The following is a 19,498-nucleotide window of genomic DNA, read 5'->3' as shown; positions in this document are numbered from 1 at the left end:
GGAGGAAAGAGGAAGCAGGCTGAAATCAAAGATTCCTCAGACTGTCACTCACCCTTTCATTCGTCTTCTGTACCACAGCAGAGCTCCCACTCCCAGGAGAACCAGCAGCAACAGTATCATCACTGTCACCACAATGGAGGCTGTCCCTGCACGCACAACCACAGTCAGAACTTTATTCAATTCAGTTTCTGAGTTTTTAGTCCAAATAATAACTTACGTCCACCTGAGCTTGAGCTCTCGCTGCTGCTGGCCACAGATTCACATCGATACCCGGACCAGCCAGGTGAGCATCTTCACACCGACACAAATAGATTAGACTCTGCAGCAGATTTTAAGACTGCCAACATGGAGAGATAAGCCCCGCCCCCCTACCTGCATTCTGGTAATCGAGTACTGAGATTCATAAAACACTGGCCATTGGCACAGTATCCATTTGTGTCACATGTGTAACAGCTTGGCTGGATTCTGCCATTTTTGCACCTGTGGAGAACCGAAATTAAGCACCAATATAAAAATATTTGACGACCGCATGAGGTGTCTGATGTCTCGGTAAGCACTCCTACCGACAGGTGACCTCCCCTGTGGAGGAAAGTCCATCGCTGGGGATGCAGGTACCGTCTCGACAGTAGTGACACCTGTCGATCTCGCATGTGCTACCGGTGAACTGCGGTGGGCAGCGGCACACCATGGAGCCGTTATCCCTCTGCAGGCATGTTCCTTTGTTCAGGCAGTAGCCTTCACAGCTTCCTGCTCGCAGAGACACACAACAAATATGTTACTTCCCCTCCTTTCGGAACCTGTAACAATTTTTCAAGACTTTAAAAAACAAAGGGAAACTCACTGTACTGGCACTGGTCACCAAGGAAGTCTGCAGGGCAGTGACAGGTAGGCTGGTTTCCTGGACTGACTGTGCAATTTCCTCCATTCTTACAGTTATCTCGACACGTATGCAGGTTACATTTTGGCCCAGTGAAGCCGATCCGGCATCGGCAGGTAGGGAAGCCTGTGGAGGAATGAACACAAGCGAGAGAAGAAGGCACAATAAGGGAGAGAGCATTTGCAGTGTTATAGGACATGGGTTTCCAATCCAGAACCAGTCCCTGGGTTACTTGGTAGCAGACCGCAGACAAAAATACATTTGGTAACTTACATTATGTCTGCTTTGTTGAATGAGGGAAGTTTTATTTTGAAAAACTACTGGATTCTTTGACTTTCTCTTTGACGCATGTCAAGCCTTTTGCCTTAGTCAGGTATTAAATACGCTTGATACCTTTATAAGCAGCTGCTCCGACTGCTAAATGAAAAGCCCAAAGCTACCATAATGCAAAAGGTTTTTGGAAAATATCTTTGGGCAGAAAACAGCCAGTTAGGCAACAGAAGACGAGAGTTTGACTTCGAAATAAAATAAATTTAGATTCACATAGTCACAAACCTAGGTCTGCACAGCAACAGACTCAGGTTTTACAAGGATGCTGCTGATACAGTATTGTTTCCTGTCGATTTAAATTTATCATTATTATTGTTATGTAGAAAATACCATTTTTATGATATCATTTTATTTTATAGTATTTATCTGCCACATCGTAAAAGTCGGATGAGGCTAAAGTTGGTGTTCTGTTCTTAGCCTCCAGTTTGCCGGTTATAGGAAAAGCTACATCACATTTTAATGTGTCCTACACAAAACCTAGAGTACAAAGAAATTTTAAACTGGCTGCAAGTAATTTACAAAGAATGGAGATTTAACAAAAAAAAAATGGCTGATTTGTGGAAACTTGTAAAGAGGATATTTAAGAATTTTCCTACAAAGCTAAACAAGTAGGCAGGTGAGTGTTTTCATGTTTGAAGCACCATATCCGTTTCATAAGTACTGGTGTGGCACTGGAAAAACTCCAAATGGTCTCATCCCCAAGTATTACCACTAAAACAAACCTAATCAAAAATGAAGATACCTCTGGGAGAGGGTGTGCACGTCCCGCCATTCTTGCAGTAGTCCATGCATTGATCGACCTCACATCGCTCGCCTCCAAAGTTGGGCTGGCAGCGACATTTGGGTTGTTTGTGGGCGTTTAGAAAACAGCTGCCGCCGTTCATGCACTGGATTGAACAGGGACCGCTGGGAGGAGCTGTGGGAGACCAAGTGTCAGTGACACTGCAGGACCGGGCGTTTGTTTGGGCATGAACTCTCATTTCTGCATGTTCACTCACAGACAGGAGACAACGTGGGAGCAGGCAGCTCCACACATGTGCCGTTGTCCAGCGTGCGTCCGTTGGCACAGGTGCAGACTGGTCCACTGGGGCTCAGCAGACAGAGCCACTCACATTTCTTCCTGTCACAGGGGTTTGTCACTGACAGAGGAAAAAAGGCCGACTATTAGGAAAGAGTTTCCCCTCTTTCAACATTTGGCTTTTGATTTATTGTCTCTTACCTTCAGGTTGTTTATAACGGTTGTACAACACCACATCTGTGGCATGGTTAAGTCCAGTCGTCAGGTCTTCTACTAGGCCTTTACCAAATTTGTTCACTCGGAAGACGTGGTTGTTGATGTAGGTGACGCCGTAGATGTAGTCCTCAAAGACGTCAATGCTGAAGGGGTGATGGAGGTCTGCACAGAAAGCCATAGAACACCAGCTGAGGCCTGAGTGATGTGCACTAATGCCGGCATCAGCCTCAGGAGGATTTTCCGCTACTCAACTGTTTTTAACCCCGTTTACAGCTACAACCGCATCACTGCCATTCAGCCTCACGCTGCAGATCAAGGAGAGCTTAGCATCAGCCCAGTACAGACGCTCATTGAAGTAGTCCACCGCCAGACCTACAGCAGCAGAGAATACAGTTAGGGAATGCTTAGAGTTGGTTATTATAAGGTGTATGTTTTACCTGTTGGCCACTGTATGTTTTTTTCAACGAGGGTCTCCCTCATGGTCCCATCCATAGCGGCTGTTTCAATCTTGGGGTGGTTACCCCAATCCGTCCAGTACATTTTCCTGAAGAAGTAGCAAAACCTTCATTTCTATAGGCCTTTCCTTTGATTTTATTTCCATCACTTGTGCTTCTTTTCCAAATTCCTCCAAATTCTGGATGTTTCTCACTTACCCTCTCTGGGGATCCACTACAATAGAATGAGGTTCATCAATCATGCCGGAGATCAGGGTTTTGCGATGGCGTCCACCGCTCATCTGAGCAACCTCTATCACATCTCTGCCAGAGTCAGTCCAGTACAGGTTTCCTGCCACCCAGTCCACAGCAATGCCCCGAGGCATCTTCAGATCAGGAATCTAAGGATATATTTGAAAATAAAGGTGATGTGTTCTTCCACTCGTCTACTTTTGCTGTCATGTCAGGACTGTACAAACTCACATCCAGATTGGTGACCCTGGTGTCACTTTGGCGCCTGTTTCGGTTGCTGTTTTGGGAGGACGTAGAGGACGAAGGCAAATCATAGGAAGAAATGCGCCTTGTGTGCCAGTTGGTCCAGTAAATGCGATTGGTCTTCACATGGAGGTCCATGGCATCAATGCGCACGTTGGCATCGCCCTGGAAGATCTGCTCGTAGCGCCAGTTTGACACAGACGGGTCCAGGCTGCGGATTTCATTGTCATCGGCGATGTACAAATGTCTCTGAGCTGGAGATGACAGCAAACGATGTTTACGGAATCACATTCTAAACATAACCTGTGACCCGTAAAAAACGTCAAGTGGTCATCTTTATTTTTTACAAAAATGTTACATGTTTAAAGGCTGTAAAAAAAAAACTTCACTACCCACTTTATACACTTTTCTTAGACAGACCATAGCATTTGAATACTTTTTTCTCTCATTTAAACTCTCTCAAAGTTCCAACCTTAATAGAAAACAAGACTAGTATTATAGAATTAAACCAAAGATATGCTCGCAATTGTAGATTTATGTAAATTTGGCAAATTGAACACATTCTGTACAGGAGACACAGCACAGAGAATGTTGATTAACACATTCTAGAGACAATCAGGAAGCAGAACACAATGTGCTGTTGTTACAAAAGCATGTAAAAATGCACAACAAAAGAAAATCTGCAAAACTTTGAAAGGTGAAAAAGGGTATAGCAAGGGCCCACTGAATACATGCTCAAATCTGCACTTTATCTTATCAAAACCGAATTATGACAACTATGCAAAAATCTAACATGAAATAATTCAGTAGGAGGGGATTATATAATTTCACTTTTTACCACTCCTTTTTACGGAATAAATCAAAATCTACTTGACTTCAGAAGAAAATCATATTAAATGAATTTAATGTGACCTAAGTGTGTATTGTATGCATAATTGCAAGAATCTCTAATTCTGATTACAAAGTAATTACAGTTTTTTTCTTTTTACATTTACGCTAATTTAAAAAAAAAATCAATACGTTTCATTATTTCTGCAATGAGTTTGATGTATCTGTGTGATTTTGTGTTGCATTGTCTACAATCAATGCTTGAAATGAACCACTAAACCACTTATGTCCTCTTTAGTGTTATTTTTTATTTTTATTATTATTATAATGTTTAATAATTACACTATTGGTAAACTTGTTGGATCCTGTTCTCAGGGTGCAGAGGTAAACACGTTTCTTTGCTTTTATAAACAATATGCTGACAGCATATATGGAATATTGACAAGCCTTTAATACTATGGGCGTGTCTGTTTCCCTCCCACATGATTTGATACGAATCTTGATACATGGTCCACGATTCAATATGTAAAAGATTTAATCAAGTTTGTGGCAATGTGATACAAACCAATTCTTTTCCCTAAAGGGATACAATCTAGATATTTATTTCTCATTAGCCGCTTAAAGCTAAAAATGAAAATGGCTTTTAAGAGAAACTTTCTTAGTGGCACTTTTCATTTTAAGCAACAAAACAAAATATCTTTGAAATAACAATTTCAAACACTAAAACCATGTTTTTTGGGTCTTTTAAGCTGTTTTATTCTTAGTATTAGTATTAGTTTGGAAAGTTTGTCATTTTAATTGATTGTTTGAAGTGCTGTGGTTCATCGTCAGCCAATGGTAACTGACCCAACTTGGTAGAAGCAAGCTTGTGAATCTGTGTTTGCATCACATGTACATAAAGGCAGACAGTAGAGAGCATGAGAGGAAGGGATCGATTTTATACCTTTTAAATTACATAAGTTTCTTAATTCCCTCAGTTAGGCCTGCACAATATACCGCAAATTTATCGTTATCGCAATGTCCAGCTCTGCAATATGCATATCGCAAAAGACGGCGAATATCGCAATAAATCGCAAACCCAAAATGTGTTAAAACAATCTTCTAGCAGCTTGAAGCATTTAACGAATCAAATAAATCCCTTTATGCTTTGACCAATCAGATGGACGCCTTCCCATTGTTGACCAATCAGATGGAGGCCTATTATGTTAACCCTGGTCCTGAGGAGCCTCAACCCTGCCTGTTTTCCAGCTCTCCTTAACCAGCTTGCTGTTGATTGGCTGACTCAAGTGATTTCACATCCTGATTGACTGAACACACCTGATTTTGGTTATCATTATCGAGCAGTCTAGGGAGAATTGGAAAACAGACAGGGTTGAGGCTCTTGAGGACCAGGGTTAGCCACCCTGACGTTTGTCCCCCATGTCGATGAGGGTCATTTGGAGTATAATTTTTAAACTGTTGCAATGAAATGGGAATGATGTTTTTGTTTATTTTTCTATTTGTTTATTTACCGCAAATTTATCGTTATCGCAATATTGATCACTAATATCGCATATCGCAAGTTTTCCTCATATCTTGCAGCCCTACCCTCAGTATTAGATTGATTTTTCAACATGTATCTTTATCACTGAACTACTTAAGCAAAGGTTGACGACGTTTGCATGCACAACCCCATCAGGTCAGGTGTACTCACAATCCGTCTTGCAGGTGTGATTGTGCTTGGTGAAGGGCTTGTGGCAGGTACACATGTAGGAACCCTTGGTGTTGTTGCAGATGTGGGAGCACACTCCAAACTGCTGACACTCGTTCTTATCTGCATCACAAAACACGCAGTGAAAGATTCTAAAAGGTTTAAGCAACTTTAGAGAAAAAGAAGAGAAAGCCACACCTTCGCATCGGTTTTTTCCGTTGGACTGGAAGCCTGGTTTGCAGGAGCAGAAGGAGTCAGTGCCATTCATCACGCAGTGCGCTTCGTCTCCATCGCCGCACAACGTCCTGTTGCTGCTGCAGTCGTTCAGGACTGTGTCTGCAGGCGTGAAACAGGCAGCAAGCCGTCACTCTGACAGCCTCCCCCAGAAAAGGATGCAGTGCTTTCATAAACAGACCTTTCTTTTGACAGCTGATTTCATCCGAGCCGTAGTCGTCGCAGTCGTTGAAGTAGTTGCAGCGCAGAGCAGAGCTGATGCAGTGGCCGCTGGAGCACTGGAACTCGTTCTTCTGACAAACGGGTGTGGGACTGGCTGCTGCTGGGAGAGAAAAGGGGAGGGTTAAACCAACACAGGGGACCTACAACCAAGGAAATTAAACAAGGTTTATTGATTTATTTTTCATTGGGTTTAAGACAATTGTCTTCACTTGGATATTCAAAACTGATTTTTCAAATCCATGGAACAATTTAGCTTTGAAGTAGTTCATTTTTGAGGCAAATAAATGATTTCTGTTAGTTAGTTTATAGTAGGTAGGGGGTGGGCAAACTTTTTGACTTGTGGGCCACAAAGAGGACTAAATTTTGACAGAAGGACTCGAGGAGCAAATACGCGGAGTGTTTTAGTAATCCACCTCATAAGAGAGAGAAATAACATGGAATCTGGACCAAAACATACTTTCATTTTGATAGATATTTATATTTATATTTTAAAACAAAACATTTCAACATTTTTATTTCAAAACTTTTTTTCTCATTTTCGTGCCAATTACACCAACGTATTGAGGTCCATCTGGGAAAAATGTAAACTTAAAGAAATGCTGCGTTCATGTGACGTCTGACTCAGAAATCGCACATGAATGTCCGAAACATTTTACTGTTCCACAGGAATACAGAAATAACTGTATGCACTTCAATAAAGGTCAGTGTATTTGTAGTGACCATCTACAGCAGGGGTCGGGAACTTTTTTGGCCGAGAGAGCCATAAACGCCAAATATTTTTAAATGTAATTTCGAAAGAGCCATACAATAATGTAGTGTCTCTTTCCCACACTGAGGCACGGAGACTTAACCTCTTTTAAAGTTCTTTATTCTGGTTACTGTAGACCGCAACAAACGCCATACAACTAATTCATCAACTCCTGAATCTCTCCTGCCGAGACGAGAGCGCTTCTCCCAACTTTATATTCACCTGCTCCCGCTCCAGCCCTCCCATTTTCCTTATTCGGCCCATAGCTGAACCCCATTGGTCCAAATTACCTAACAACAGGCTGAGCGACAGAACTGAGAGCCAATCAGATCTCTGCTTGATGCCTTCAATGAACCCCAGAACTTTTAACGCGGCCCGACAGCCAAGTTAAACTCAGTCCGCGACAATATTTTTAAAACTAAATATATATATATATAAGTGAATGTGTGCATTTGATGTAATTTCAACATTTTTAAAGTACAATAAGTCTGTGGATCCTTTTTAATAACATTGTTATGCTGTTGCTAATAAATGATGAGTATTTCTCGTGGTAGTTTTGTTGATGGTCTAGTCTGGTTGATACGTGGTGAGTTTCTGCTTCATGCAGGCGTTGAGACTTTAAACGTGATCTTAGGTCTGAATGTTCTGTAGATGTGAGACAGACTGATCACATGCAGACCTGGAGCCAAACACACACTCACACGCTGCAGTGAGTGACAGGCATTGGGTTTTACGTTTTTACAATCCCTGCGCGATTCACCTGCAGCCTGTCCCCACAACCCCTCACCCCCACCCTCTGCTTTCTTCCTCACACATCCCGTCCCCGCATCTGCGAGCTCTTTCTCAGAGACGAGAGCGCGCAGTTTTAGGCACGGCAATTCACAGGTTTCCGGGTGGTACAAACTCTGTGAAATAGATAATAGTAAACTGATAGTTTTTTCTCCAAGCACCGCTACTACTGCGCGCCTCTGGCATCGCATCGCGCCCGAAAAGGACTGGTCTAATGAAAAAAAGTAAAATTAAAGATTTGTCTGCGAGCCACATGTGACCATCAAAAGAGCCATATATGGCTCGCGAGCCATAGGTTCCCGACCCCTGATCTACAGGTATATACCAGAATTACAGGAAAAAAAAACATTAATTTTGATTATCAATGTAATTTTTTTTCAGTTTGGCTAGAATAACTAGTTTAATGGGCAGAAACTGGCCCCTGGGCTACTGTTTACCCATCCCTAATTTATAGCGTAATAATTTGTTATCTAATAATACAATTTTGACTTTTATCACTAGTTTTGATAGAAATTTGAAAAAAACAATGTGAGAAGTGATAAAGGGGAAAGTATAAATACGATTTTTATGGCCAGGCTCTTGACACAGCATGAGACTCGGCACTGCGACTGCTTTTTATTTTAGTTGGACTTGCTAGTGTCCTTGTTTTACAATGTGACTTATTTTATACTTCCCTATTTTACTTTTAGTTGTTTTAACTTTTTTACTGTTTTAATAGTTTTGAGATACCACTGTACGGTGCCCTGTTTGACTGCAGTCATGTTATGGCACCATATAAATAAATAAACTCAAACTTGAAACTCACGGCAGTTGATTTCGTCGCTGTTGTCCCCACAGTTGTTCACACCGTCACAGCGTTTGGTTAAGGGCAGGCACACTCGGTCATTATAACAGCGAAACTGCCTTGTGGGGGGGCACTGAAATTGAACTAAAGGACAGAGAAGATCATTAAGGAAGACAGATGACACAACACGAGGAAAGGTGTGAAGATATTTCTGGTTATTCTCACCACACTCCTCAGGGTTCTCGTCAGAGTTATCTCCACAGTCGTCTTCTCCGTCACACCTCCAGCCGAGGGGCTTACAAAGAGTGTTGTTGCATTGGAACTCACCATGAGGGCAGTGTCTATCCACTAAATTTAAGGAAAAGGAGACGTTAGATCTACAGCTGTAATCTGTAAGGAGCAAAGGAGCCGAGTATCTTATTTTCTCACCGCCATTTTCGCATCTGTCCTCGTCGCTGCCGTCAATGCAGTCAGCATCAGCATCGCAGCGCCAGCGGATGGGGATGCAATGGCCGTTTTTGCACTGGAACTCATCGCCCGCACATTTCACATCACACCCATTCTACAGTAAAACACAGGATGTCATGTATAAGTCTCCCTGGTGGCTGAATCAGACAGAGGAAGCGAAGGGGGGGGTCGAGTGGTACCTCATCGGAACCATCAGCACAATCGTGGTCCCCATCGCACTTCCAGCGGCCAGCAATGCAGCGGCCGTTGGTGCAGGCAAACTCGCTCTCTGAGCACTTTCGAGGCACTGAGAACAGACAACAGTGAGCTCAGAGACGTGGCTGAAGATTTGAAAAAAAATAAAAAGAAAGTAGAGGGAAAGAGCAGGAAGAGATGCAAGGAAAGCAAAACAGGAGAAAAAACAGGTGGTGCTACTGCGGAAAGCTATGCACACATAAATAAAATAAAACAGATAAATCACACTGTAGGCAGGTTTGAATGGGCACAGAACTGGGAACCAAACACTCTGTGTGGAGGAGCTAGAGGAGTAGGTAGGATTAGAAAAAGGAGGACAAAGCTTGCAGAATAAATAAAAGGCCAGGTAAGCAAGAAGACTGGACGAGGTGGGGTGATCTAAACAACCTACCTCTGACCCACTGTAACCGGGCAGTGTGAAATGCAAAACAGACACGAGATGATGTGAGATGTGGAAATGGAACTCATTAGATGAAAAGAAATCAAATCTCTTGAGTAAACATGAAAGAGTGGAATGTGGCCTGAGACTAAACAGTGTTTGAGGTTTCTAGAGCTGTGTTTGAGTTGGATCAGGAGCTGTGACATCCCATCCATGGACAGAGAACACAGAGGAAACCTACTGCATCCGTCTTCATCGGAATTGTCCCCACAGTCGTTGTCGTAGTCACACTGCCAGCGGCCGGGAACACAGCGGTTGTTTTTACACCGGAACTGGTAGGGCTCACAGGTCCGCTCGTCTGCACATTAGGAGGAGAGTTACACTGTAGTTTAAACCACCTCTTCTTTTTCCACCAAAGAGGAGCTGGTGCTAGTTTGGTGCTTAGCTAGTTCTATTGGTTGCCGTATAAGAACTTCATCTGAAGGTAGGCTTTGTCCAATAGGCCCCTTCGAATTTATTACCAAGTCCAGACTTTATAAATGGGTTTCTTCTCAAACCAATTTTGTGTCTCTGCTTTAAAATTGTTTTAGTTTTTTGTCGCTTTTCTTTAGTTATATCAATCTCAACTGATAAAGTCCCACTCCGATCTCCTTTTGATCTATTTTAAAAACGTTCCAGTGGTATTTTGATTATGATTATGCTGTTTACAGCCAAAATAAAAAAACTGTCGTGACACAGTTTTGCAGAGCGACAGCAGTTAGTTAACATTTGACCTCTGGGTTGTTGAACAACCACGCCCCCCTTCCCCTTCTCATTGCAGAGCGGAGCAGGGAATTCGTGGCCCACCCAGCATATTTTCTACATCACAAATAAGCTGTGTTTTAAACAGCATTTTCCATCTGCTCCTGATTCATCACAGTTTGAATGAAGAAATACTCAGAAGTGCAATGTTAGACCCCTTTTTTCTTAGAAATAAAATTATGTGTATTTTACCACAAACCAAGTGGACCACAGAATCCATTTCTGACATTTTTTTCTTACACTAAAGTCACCATGGGTTCTCATGGGTTAAGATTCATTTTTTTACATGTCCTCCATCATGACAAAAATGCCACAAAGAATTTTAAAACACCAAAAACACAGTTTTCTTTAGAGTGGGTCTACGTAAATAGTTCTTAGACCAGCAAAGACTTGGTGCTTGTAACCTGCTTTGAGACCCAGGAGCCGGCACAAAGAAGTGCTGCTAAATCAGGATCTGGGCTCAGACTAGAGCTGGACCCAGCTTGTTGGAGAAGGAGCCCTCTCCTTACCACACTCCTCCTTGGGTTCATCGGAAGCGTCCCCACAGTCTGCCTCGCCGTCACATTTCCAGAGTGCAGGAATGCAGCGGCCTGAGTCTTTACAGCGGAATTCATCCACACCACAAGTCATCTGAGCTGCAGCAAGGAAGATCAAATGGATTAGGTTTCTATCAAAATGTCTGATCACATCCGGACATTCTCATGCAGTAAATTAAACTTTTATCTTTTCCAAAGACGACGTTCGGTTTGGCGTAGTAATGAAAATGCTTCTCTTACTGCAGTTGGCAGGCTCATCCGATCCGTCCACACAGTCATTGTCACGGTCACACACCCAAACCCGTGGGATGCAGCGCTTACTGATGGTGCACTTGAACTGGTTCGGGGCACAAGTGACTTCAGCTGCAAGAAAAGTGCAAAAAAAAAAATCCCAGCATTTACTTCACAGCTCAACTATAAACTTCTAATGTCAGAAAGACTACAGGGCTTTAATGTGTTTGTTTCTTTGTGGAGAGTGAACTCACAAAGAATCAATATAGTTAAAATAAAACATGAACAAGCTATTAGCTCTGCTTCAAGAAACACCATAATGGAAAGAGGAGATCTGGGTGTAAACAGATATCCTGCACACAATGTTTGTTCTTTAGAATATAACATACATTATGTGCAAACAGTGACCAGTGACATGTTTGATAAGAGTTGACAACAACTAGCTAGGTTCCTCTTTTTTGGATAAAGTTGAATTGAATGCATCTGGGCTGTGTATCACTGCTAAAATATAGAATAAATTCAATTCACAAGATCACAATTTCTGATTGATTATGATATAAAAGTCATGAACGTTTGATAAAAGTTGATTTATTTGACAATAATCTAATCTAAAACTGACTTTAATTGGTTATGTAAAGCAATTTTCAGATGTCTAATGATTTAAACTGAACAATAACTTAGCTTATATTTAGAAATTCTGGGTTTTTACATAAAAACTTTGTAGAAAAATTGTTTTTTAATCTAAAAAATACAGAAAATTGTCAAACAATGGATTTGATAAATTAAAATGTTCTTATTGATTAAGCTGAACAATAAAATACTTGAATCCACCTTTAAAACCTATAGTTTGTAACATATTTGATTTAAGATAAACTACAGACAAAAAGTTAAGAGAATTTTAGAAAGTTGCAATTGGGTATTTCTCTGAAAGTTTCTGTTTTTAAATACAGCCTTCTGACCCGCACTCACATCAATTCACATTTTTAAAGGCTCATATTTGTCCTCACAAGCATCACAATCATTTTTAATTTACGCCACCTCATGTAAATTTACTGGAAATAAACATTGCTGATGCTTCCAGACTGTGAATGGAAAAATCTGTTAGGGAAACGTACGACAGTCTTTTTCATCCTCTCCATCGCCGCAGTTGTCCTGGCCATTGCAACGGAAAATGCCTGGGATGCAGCGACTTGGATGGGAACACTTGAACTGACTGGGCAGGCACACATGGATGTCTGAAAATTATTAAATTGTAGTTAGTAAGAAATAGTACTTTTTTGTAATACTTAGATTGAGCATTTGTAAGTACCGCAGTTGGCCTCATCCGAGTTATCCTGACAGTCATTGTCTCCATCACAGATGTAGGCTGGGTTCGTGCAGATACCTGAGCCACACTGGAACTGCCCCGGTCTGCACTTGAACTCAGCTAAAGGGATTACAAGTCAAGCAATATTTAGGTTATGATAAAATCAACAAATTCACACCAATGAAACATGTTTCATTACGCACGACAGTCTGCAGGTTCATCCGAGCGATCCCCGCAGTCATCTTCTGTGTCACACTTCCACCAAAACGGGATGCACTTGTCATTTTTGCAAACAAACTGAAAGAGAGAAAGAAGGATTTTAACATTGTATGACCTGTTGAGGGCAGATTTATCAGTCCCAGGGTGGCTCACCTGACTGGCAGTGCAGTTGGATAAACAGTGTTTTCCATCGGCAGAGAGGTAAAAGTTAGTGGGGCAGGCGCACTTGTAGCCCCCTCCAGGTGACAGCAAACATAGGTTACTGCAGCCGCCATTGTTTATCTGGCATGGGTGATCTTCCACTATAGAAACAAAAAGAATGAAGTGTGATCTAACAAAATACAAAAATGCTTGACCAGCGATCAGTGAGGGCGTTTGTTGGCACCTCGAGGCTGACGGTACGGGTGGTAAATGTGGATGTCCATGGGTCTGTGCAGGGTGCTGATGAGCATAGTCTTATTGGTACCAAGTGTCTTATGAGCTCTGTTGATTGACTTTGTTTCCCAATCTGTCCAGTAGATGTACTCTTCGAACAGAGTCATGGCAAAGATGTGGGGGATGTCCTCAGCCAGAACTACAACCGGCAAGCATAACAGGTTAGCAACAACAGTAGGAAAAGCTCAAAAGATGCGGTTCTAGTTCTGTTTGGCACCTGTGTGTCTGTTGGTTCCATCCAGGCTGGCAAATGCGATGTAGTCCTCACGGGCATCAGCCCAGTAGATCCGGTCATTTACAAAATCCAGGGTCAAACCATTGGGCCAGGTGATGTTGTCCTGTATGATGACACTCCTGTTGGTCCCATCCATCCCAATCCTCCCGATATGGGCGTTGTCCCCCCAGTCAGTCCAATACAAGTATCTGCCGGGGGCATTCTGTGTTTAACAGGCTTAGTGGTTGTTTGAAACATTTGCCAACTGTTGCTGTTTCCCAACAATCCAACCTAAGGACCACTAATGATGTTCTTCTCCGCTGGATCTCCAAACGTATTGCTTGAAAAGTTTGAACCAACATTTCTGGGGTATGATTCTTACCCGTAGCGGACGTCCACAGCCACAGCACGGGGCTCTTTCAGGCCGTTGTTGATCAGAACGGTCCGGTAAGCTCCGTTCAGCTTCGACACCTCTATGGTGTCCCGCCCTTTGTCGCACCAATACAGGTTCCCTCCAATCCAGTCAACTGCCAGACCGTCAGGGTTGCTGAGTAAGGTGCGATGAAGAACCTGGGGGGATAGAATTAAACTATTTCCACTTAAGATAACTTTACCATCTCATATCCTCAATAATCAGACTGACGCCACGCTGACCTGAACATTGCTGCCGTTGATGTGCATGCGTCGGATCATGCTGCCTTGTGTGTTCACGTCTGTCCAATAAATCATCTGTTGATGATAGTCGAAGTCCAGAGCTACGGCATTGTTTAAGCCCTGTTAAAGAGAAGCAGCAACATCAGTTTGGGTACAGGTGAACACATGTAGGGACATTTAAAGTCCAACTCTGATCATCTTTTGATCAATTTTTTTTCTCAGTGGTCTTTTAATTGGGATTATGCCGTTGTAAACCCAAATCAAAAAGACGGTTGTTTTCTAGGATGTAGTTTCTGCAGAGTGGGAGTAGTTAGAAATTCACCTCTGAGTTGTGGGCGGTACCGCTGGCGCAAAGTGACCCCCCCTCCCCCTCTCCCTTGCTAGGAGCTAGGAGCAAGGAGGTGGCGGCCCACCCAGTGTATTGTCAACAAAGAAGCTCTTTTTCTTTTTTTGTCTGCTCCTGATTCACAACTATTTGAATATAATAAAATTCTGTAAAGAAATCCAATTTTAAGATGAATTTTCTTTAAATATGTCCCTCCATTATGAGAAAAGAGCCACAAGAATGTGATAAAAACACAATTTTCATCAGAGTGGGTTTTAAAAAATCATAAAAGTTTGTTACAGTTTCCTCTTAATGTAGCAATAGGTGTAATTAATTTATGAAACGCCAGTTTTACTGCTAATTTGCAGCATGAAAGAAAACCTGTCCCTGACTCATGCTGTAATTAGATCACATTCCTGTCTTTTTATGGAGCATTTGTATAATTCCTCTATATTTTAAAACCCATTTAGTCCAGTTAATATGATGTTATTGTATTTTAATCGGTCGCAGGAACAGATTCTGACATTTTTCAGGCTCTAATGATTGTTTGATTAGGAGAGGTTTAGCTAAAACAAACAAGGCGATGAGACAACAACAGTCTAGAAGGCTGCTGGCTGTTTTTAGAGTTTATCAAATAAATGCAACAAAAACATATTAAAAACACAAAAAACACAATATTTATTGGAATGGGTCTTTAACCTCTTGAGACCTGGCATCCACATACGAGGACATCCTATTTATTACCACTGTAGTGAACTCTGATTACCTGGGACCCTATGACTACTAAGTAAAAAAAAGTCATATCAAACAAGAGCTTGGGTCTCGAGAGGTTAACAGGATTTTAGGTGGGCTAACGGGACTCACCTGTTTAAGTAGTGTGTAGTTGGACCCATCCAAGTTAAGCTTTCTCAGGTAATAGCGGTTGGCAAAGATAAGGAATGGCTCTTCATCTGCAAAAAAAACATCTGACATGAGTGGATTTAGCCCTAACACTGTGCTGAGTTGTTATTAAGTCATGGTATTCACCAGAAATGGATTTGCATATCGTTGGGTTCTGCGGACTGAGCTGGAAACCTTCCACACACAAGCAGTGGAAGCTGCCATGTGTGTTGATGCAGCGCTGAGTGCAGGGGTAAACCGTTGTGCACTCATCTATGTCCACGCACGTCTTTCCGTCGTCCTTCAAACGGAAACCGGGATGGCATCTGCACTGTGAGGGTTAAGAAAAAAGGAACCCGGTGAAGCAACAACCACAGCAGCTCACCATCACCTTCAGTCCATGATGTTCACTTACCTTGAAGCCAATCTTTAGGTCTTCACAGAGCTGGGAGCAGCCGCTCAGTTTGCTGTTCAGGCACTCGTTGATGAAGCAGTTCAGCTCGTCAGAGCCGTCTCCGCAGTCGTCCTTATGGTCACAGAGCAGCGTGTCGTTGATGCAGTTCCCGTTTTTGCAGGCATACCCCGTGTTGTTGCATTTTTTCTCTGTTTAATGAAAGAACGAAATGAAGAGATAAGAAAAAGGAGAAAATGTCATCAGTGTTTAGGAAAGTTAAAGCCTCATTTAAGGATTTCAGTGGAGAGAGATAACAGCAGCTTGTAAAGGGCTTAATTTATTTTATGTTTAATTAACTTTAATGGCTAACGAGTGAATCCTAATTATGTTTCCCCTCTACAAATCTAATGCATTAAACTGGACATAGAAAAGTCAAAAAGTGCTATTTTAAAAAAACAATAAACAGGTACAAGTTAGAAATAATAAAACGTAAATTTTTCCATGAAAAAACAAAACAAAAGACATGAAAGAAGAAAATTATGTCATTTTTGGAAATAAACCTTTTGAAAGAGCCAATCATATATAATTTTAGTCTTTATTTTTTAAAAACTATGGCACTGAGGAGTTCCTCTATAAGAACTAGCAGGGATTTCATTAACTGAAACTAGAAACTCTAAATATGGTGAACATAGCTAATAATGCTGTAAATGTGACTGAAATCAAATATGTTAAACATCAAAGGGAAGTTGTTTTAAAAAAAAAACATTTTACAAATAATATGAAATATTAATTTAAAAACATAAAATTTCTTTTAAAACTAACATGAAAATGTAATTAGACTATAAAAACAACTTAAACTGTGTTTTGTGGTCGTAGACTGATCAATATTTTAATGAAAACATGAAGAAAAGGCATTTATGTCCAGGAATTTGTTAAGTTTTCTAAATTAGGGTTTGGACAAAACCATAAAGCAGATCTGCATGTTTGACCTGCGCCGGTGCAGCGCGGGTTCTTTGGTGCTTCATCCGAATGGTCATGACAGTCAAACTCGCCGTCACACTCCCATGACGCCTGACTGAGGCAGCGGCCGTTGTCACAGCGGAACTCAGAGGGCCGGCACGAAGGATACTCTGAAATGAAAAACAGCTTTTACTTTCATTTAAGGAGAACCAAAGGGGGTCTGAAGACTTCACGACTCCACTAACCACACTCTGGAGACTCGTCTGAGCCGTCGCTGCAGTCGTTGTCATGGTCACACACGAAGTGCTTAGGAATGCACTGACGGTTCTGGCACATGAACTCGTTGGCGCTGCACGTGTCGTTGAAGACTGAAACAGAGAGATAAACATGTTTTGTGCTTTGCAGAGCAGTGAATCTTGCTCATGCTCAGGCATACTCCAAACATTTTGAGCATGTGCGGTTGCTCTTACAACAGCCGGCCCGGACACTCTCGTCCGCTCCATCAGAACAGTCTTTGTCACCATCGCACTTCCAACGTTGTGGGATGCACGTGTTCGAGCCAGGACACTGGAATGCATCAGGACTGCAGGTTTTATTTTCTGGGGAAAAAAGGGTTTTGGTTTATATCATTAATAAAAGATCCTATAAAGCCTTTTTTTCCATTTAAATACATCCAATTTTCTGTGTGTTAAACACTCAACTGCACTTGCTGCCTTCATCTGAGTTGTCACCGCAGTCGTCGGCTCCATCACACACCCAGCGACTGGGAATGCAGCGATGGTTTGCACACTCAAACTGGGAGGCTGAGCAGAACTTGTCTGCTGGAGCAGAGAGTAACAAAGCAAATTCCAGCAGCTAAACAGCCAAATGGTTCCCGCATTTTTAGATCCTTGGTGTCCTTACCGCAGTGAGCTTCGTCTTCCCCGTTCTCACAGTCATTGTCCTTGTCACACGTCCAGCTCATGGGAATGCAGCGGCCGCTGGGACAGGCGAAGAAAGGCGTGGGACACTTTGTTTTCCCGCTACCTGATGGACCAAATGAAAAGCAACAGGTTTAATAGAAAAAAACGAAAAAGGAAACCAAGCATCAGGAGGTTTTCCAAGCAGAATTACCCCATAAATCAAATTTTAACGGATTATCACATTCTCTGTTTCCATCTCAGTACCTTCTGTCATGATCTAAATTGGTTCTTTAGCTCTAATCCATGTGTGAAAAAACAATTTCACCTTTCCTGTTCCCCCTATTGCTGCATGTACAGTCAGGCGAAAGAAGCAATTAGCACAACCTGGGCAATTCCTTTCATCTGAGAAGTCTCCGCAGTCGTTGGCTCCATCGCACTGCCAGGAGGGCGCGTAGCAGAGGGTGGTGAACTCACACTTCTGAAACACAACTCCCTTCACTCCCAGGAGGAAGTAACTGGAACAGTCGGTGGCAGCTTTATAAAAAGAGAGCCATAAAGTTCACTGAGCAACTTGTAATATTTTATTATTCTGGTTGAACGGATGGTTTCCACTTACGGCAGTTCATTTCATCACTGGCATCATCGCAGTCTAGTTTCTGGTTGCACTTGCTGGAGTTGGAGATGCAGCTTCCGTCTCTGCACTGGAACTGATCAGCTGTGCAAAGTGTGGCTGACAAACCCGAACACAAATGTTAGAGATTTTCTGACCTGTTTTATTTGTAGGATACACAAATTTCTGTGCAAACGAGGTCTGCAGCAGCTCAAAAAGCTATTACCGATACTTTCTCGTTGAATACATTTAAAGTCCCACTCCGATCGTCTTTTGATTTATTGTAAAAGTGTTCCTAGTGGTCTTCTAGATAAGATTATGCTGTTTTTTGTTTCTGGTCCGGATTCACAATAATTTGTATAAACAAATATTCAAAAATGACATTTTAAGCTTAAGTTTCTTGACCTTTCATCATCAGAAAGATGTCACAAGATCATGTTAAAACACCAAAAACCTGATTTTCCCCGGAGTGGGTCTTTAAACTCAAAGGATTTGAGCTTAGGAAGTATGTCTTTTGAAAAGGAACTCATTATTTTCTTACTCTCTTTCTGAGATGCTTCCAAACATTGGGAAAGAGTAAATATATTTTTCTTAGCTAAATTTAATATTTTCTTTCTTTTTACTAAGCTTTTTTTCATGAAATCAAAGCAAAATTTGATTTATTTCTAATCACATTACTATTTTCTCTTAAAAAAGAAGTTCGTAGCTCCTAAAATGTCAAAAGAGCCTGATCCCAAAAAGCTAAAACCTTCTTAAACACAATCAATTCTAGAAATCTGCAGACGTTCATGTATTTCTGTGCAGACAGAATACTTTTCCTGGCAGAGTTGCACAACAACAGGATGGACGTAAATAAGCAATGAGCTTCTAAAATGCACAACATGACTCACTGTTACAGAAAAGCTCATCTGAGTTGTCTCCACAGTCGTCCTGCCCGTTGCACCAGGAGCCGTGCCCCACACAGCGGCCATTTACACATCGTCTATAGCCCTTCTTGCATAGGCGGTTGGCTGAGAAAGCAGACAGACAGCATGGGCTCCAATTACAAACCTCCAGAAAAATTTGATTTTTTTATTTTTTTTTATTTGAAATGGTTTATTTCAAGCAATCAAATAGAAATGATACACAAAAGCAATACAATCATCAGTTATACATTCATACAGTAACTAATCAAACTTAGGATAATTAGGCATATTAATAAATATTGCTTGAAAGGGAGTGGAAGGAAGCGAACTTATATTAAAAAATGAGATTGAAAGTGTTCTGGAAGACAGGAAACATTCTGC

General features: G+C 41.7%; 1 protein-coding gene across 14 annotated transcripts in view; it reads right to left on the bottom strand.

Moving 5' to 3' along the window:
• lrp1aa (low density lipoprotein receptor-related protein 1Aa) overlaps positions 1-19,498 on the bottom strand; it is a 118,222-nt gene that overhangs the window by 2,612 nt on the left and 96,112 nt on the right. For 4 of the 14 annotated variants that reach the window (XM_078947667.1, XM_078947672.1, XM_020703484.3 and 1 more), the window contains 41 exons: positions 19,103-19,222; positions 18,219-18,332; positions 17,987-18,136; positions 17,604-17,726; positions 17,402-17,521; positions 17,171-17,299; positions 16,946-17,068; positions 16,730-16,870; positions 15,762-15,949; positions 15,494-15,677; positions 15,332-15,417; positions 14,143-14,262; positions 13,871-14,058; positions 13,492-13,697; positions 13,225-13,413; positions 12,993-13,141; positions 12,824-12,917; positions 12,624-12,740; positions 12,430-12,549; positions 11,324-11,446; positions 11,057-11,182; positions 9,988-10,104; positions 9,313-9,419; positions 9,095-9,227; positions 8,891-9,013; positions 8,687-8,809; positions 6,304-6,444; positions 6,087-6,224; positions 5,892-6,011; positions 3,359-3,624; positions 3,095-3,276; positions 2,879-2,985; positions 2,694-2,813; positions 2,427-2,603; positions 2,206-2,346; positions 1,950-2,123; positions 842-1,003; positions 564-747; positions 373-480; positions 218-291; positions 53-146 (listed from right to left, as the gene is read on the bottom strand). In XM_078947667.1, coding sequence (XP_078803793.1) covers positions 53-146; positions 218-291; positions 373-480; positions 564-747; positions 842-1,003; positions 1,950-2,123; positions 2,206-2,346; positions 2,427-2,603; positions 2,694-2,813; positions 2,879-2,985; positions 3,095-3,276; positions 3,359-3,624; positions 5,892-6,011; positions 6,087-6,224; positions 6,304-6,444; positions 8,687-8,809; positions 8,891-9,013; positions 9,095-9,227; positions 9,313-9,419; positions 9,988-10,104; positions 11,057-11,182; positions 11,324-11,446; positions 12,430-12,549; positions 12,624-12,740; positions 12,824-12,917; positions 12,993-13,141; positions 13,225-13,413; positions 13,492-13,697; positions 13,871-14,058; positions 14,143-14,262; positions 15,332-15,417; positions 15,494-15,677; positions 15,762-15,949; positions 16,730-16,870; positions 16,946-17,068; positions 17,171-17,299; positions 17,402-17,521; positions 17,604-17,726; positions 17,987-18,136; positions 18,219-18,332; positions 19,103-19,222 — 5,701 coding nt within the window. The remainder of the gene's footprint in view (positions 1-52; positions 147-217; positions 292-372; positions 481-563; positions 748-841; positions 1,004-1,949; positions 2,124-2,205; positions 2,347-2,426; positions 2,604-2,693; positions 2,814-2,878; positions 2,986-3,094; positions 3,277-3,358; positions 3,625-5,891; positions 6,012-6,086; positions 6,225-6,303; positions 6,445-8,686; positions 8,810-8,890; positions 9,014-9,094; positions 9,228-9,312; positions 9,420-9,987; positions 10,105-11,056; positions 11,183-11,323; positions 11,447-12,429; positions 12,550-12,623; positions 12,741-12,823; positions 12,918-12,992; positions 13,142-13,224; positions 13,414-13,491; positions 13,698-13,870; positions 14,059-14,142; positions 14,263-15,331; positions 15,418-15,493; positions 15,678-15,761; positions 15,950-16,729; positions 16,871-16,945; positions 17,069-17,170; positions 17,300-17,401; positions 17,522-17,603; positions 17,727-17,986; positions 18,137-18,218; positions 18,333-19,102; positions 19,223-19,498) is intronic. The other 10 variants (XM_078947669.1, XM_078947674.1, XM_020703486.3 and 7 more) reach the window with 6 other exon arrangements.

Source organism: Oryzias latipes, chromosome 5, assembly GCF_053564925.1.
Source record: "Oryzias latipes strain Hd-rR chromosome 5, Olatipes_Hd-rR_3.1".
NCBI lineage: Eukaryota > Metazoa > Chordata > Actinopteri > Beloniformes > Adrianichthyidae > Oryzias > Oryzias latipes.
The sequence above is the reverse complement of the archived record's forward strand: the minus strand, read 5'-3'. Positions and strand labels throughout refer to the sequence as shown.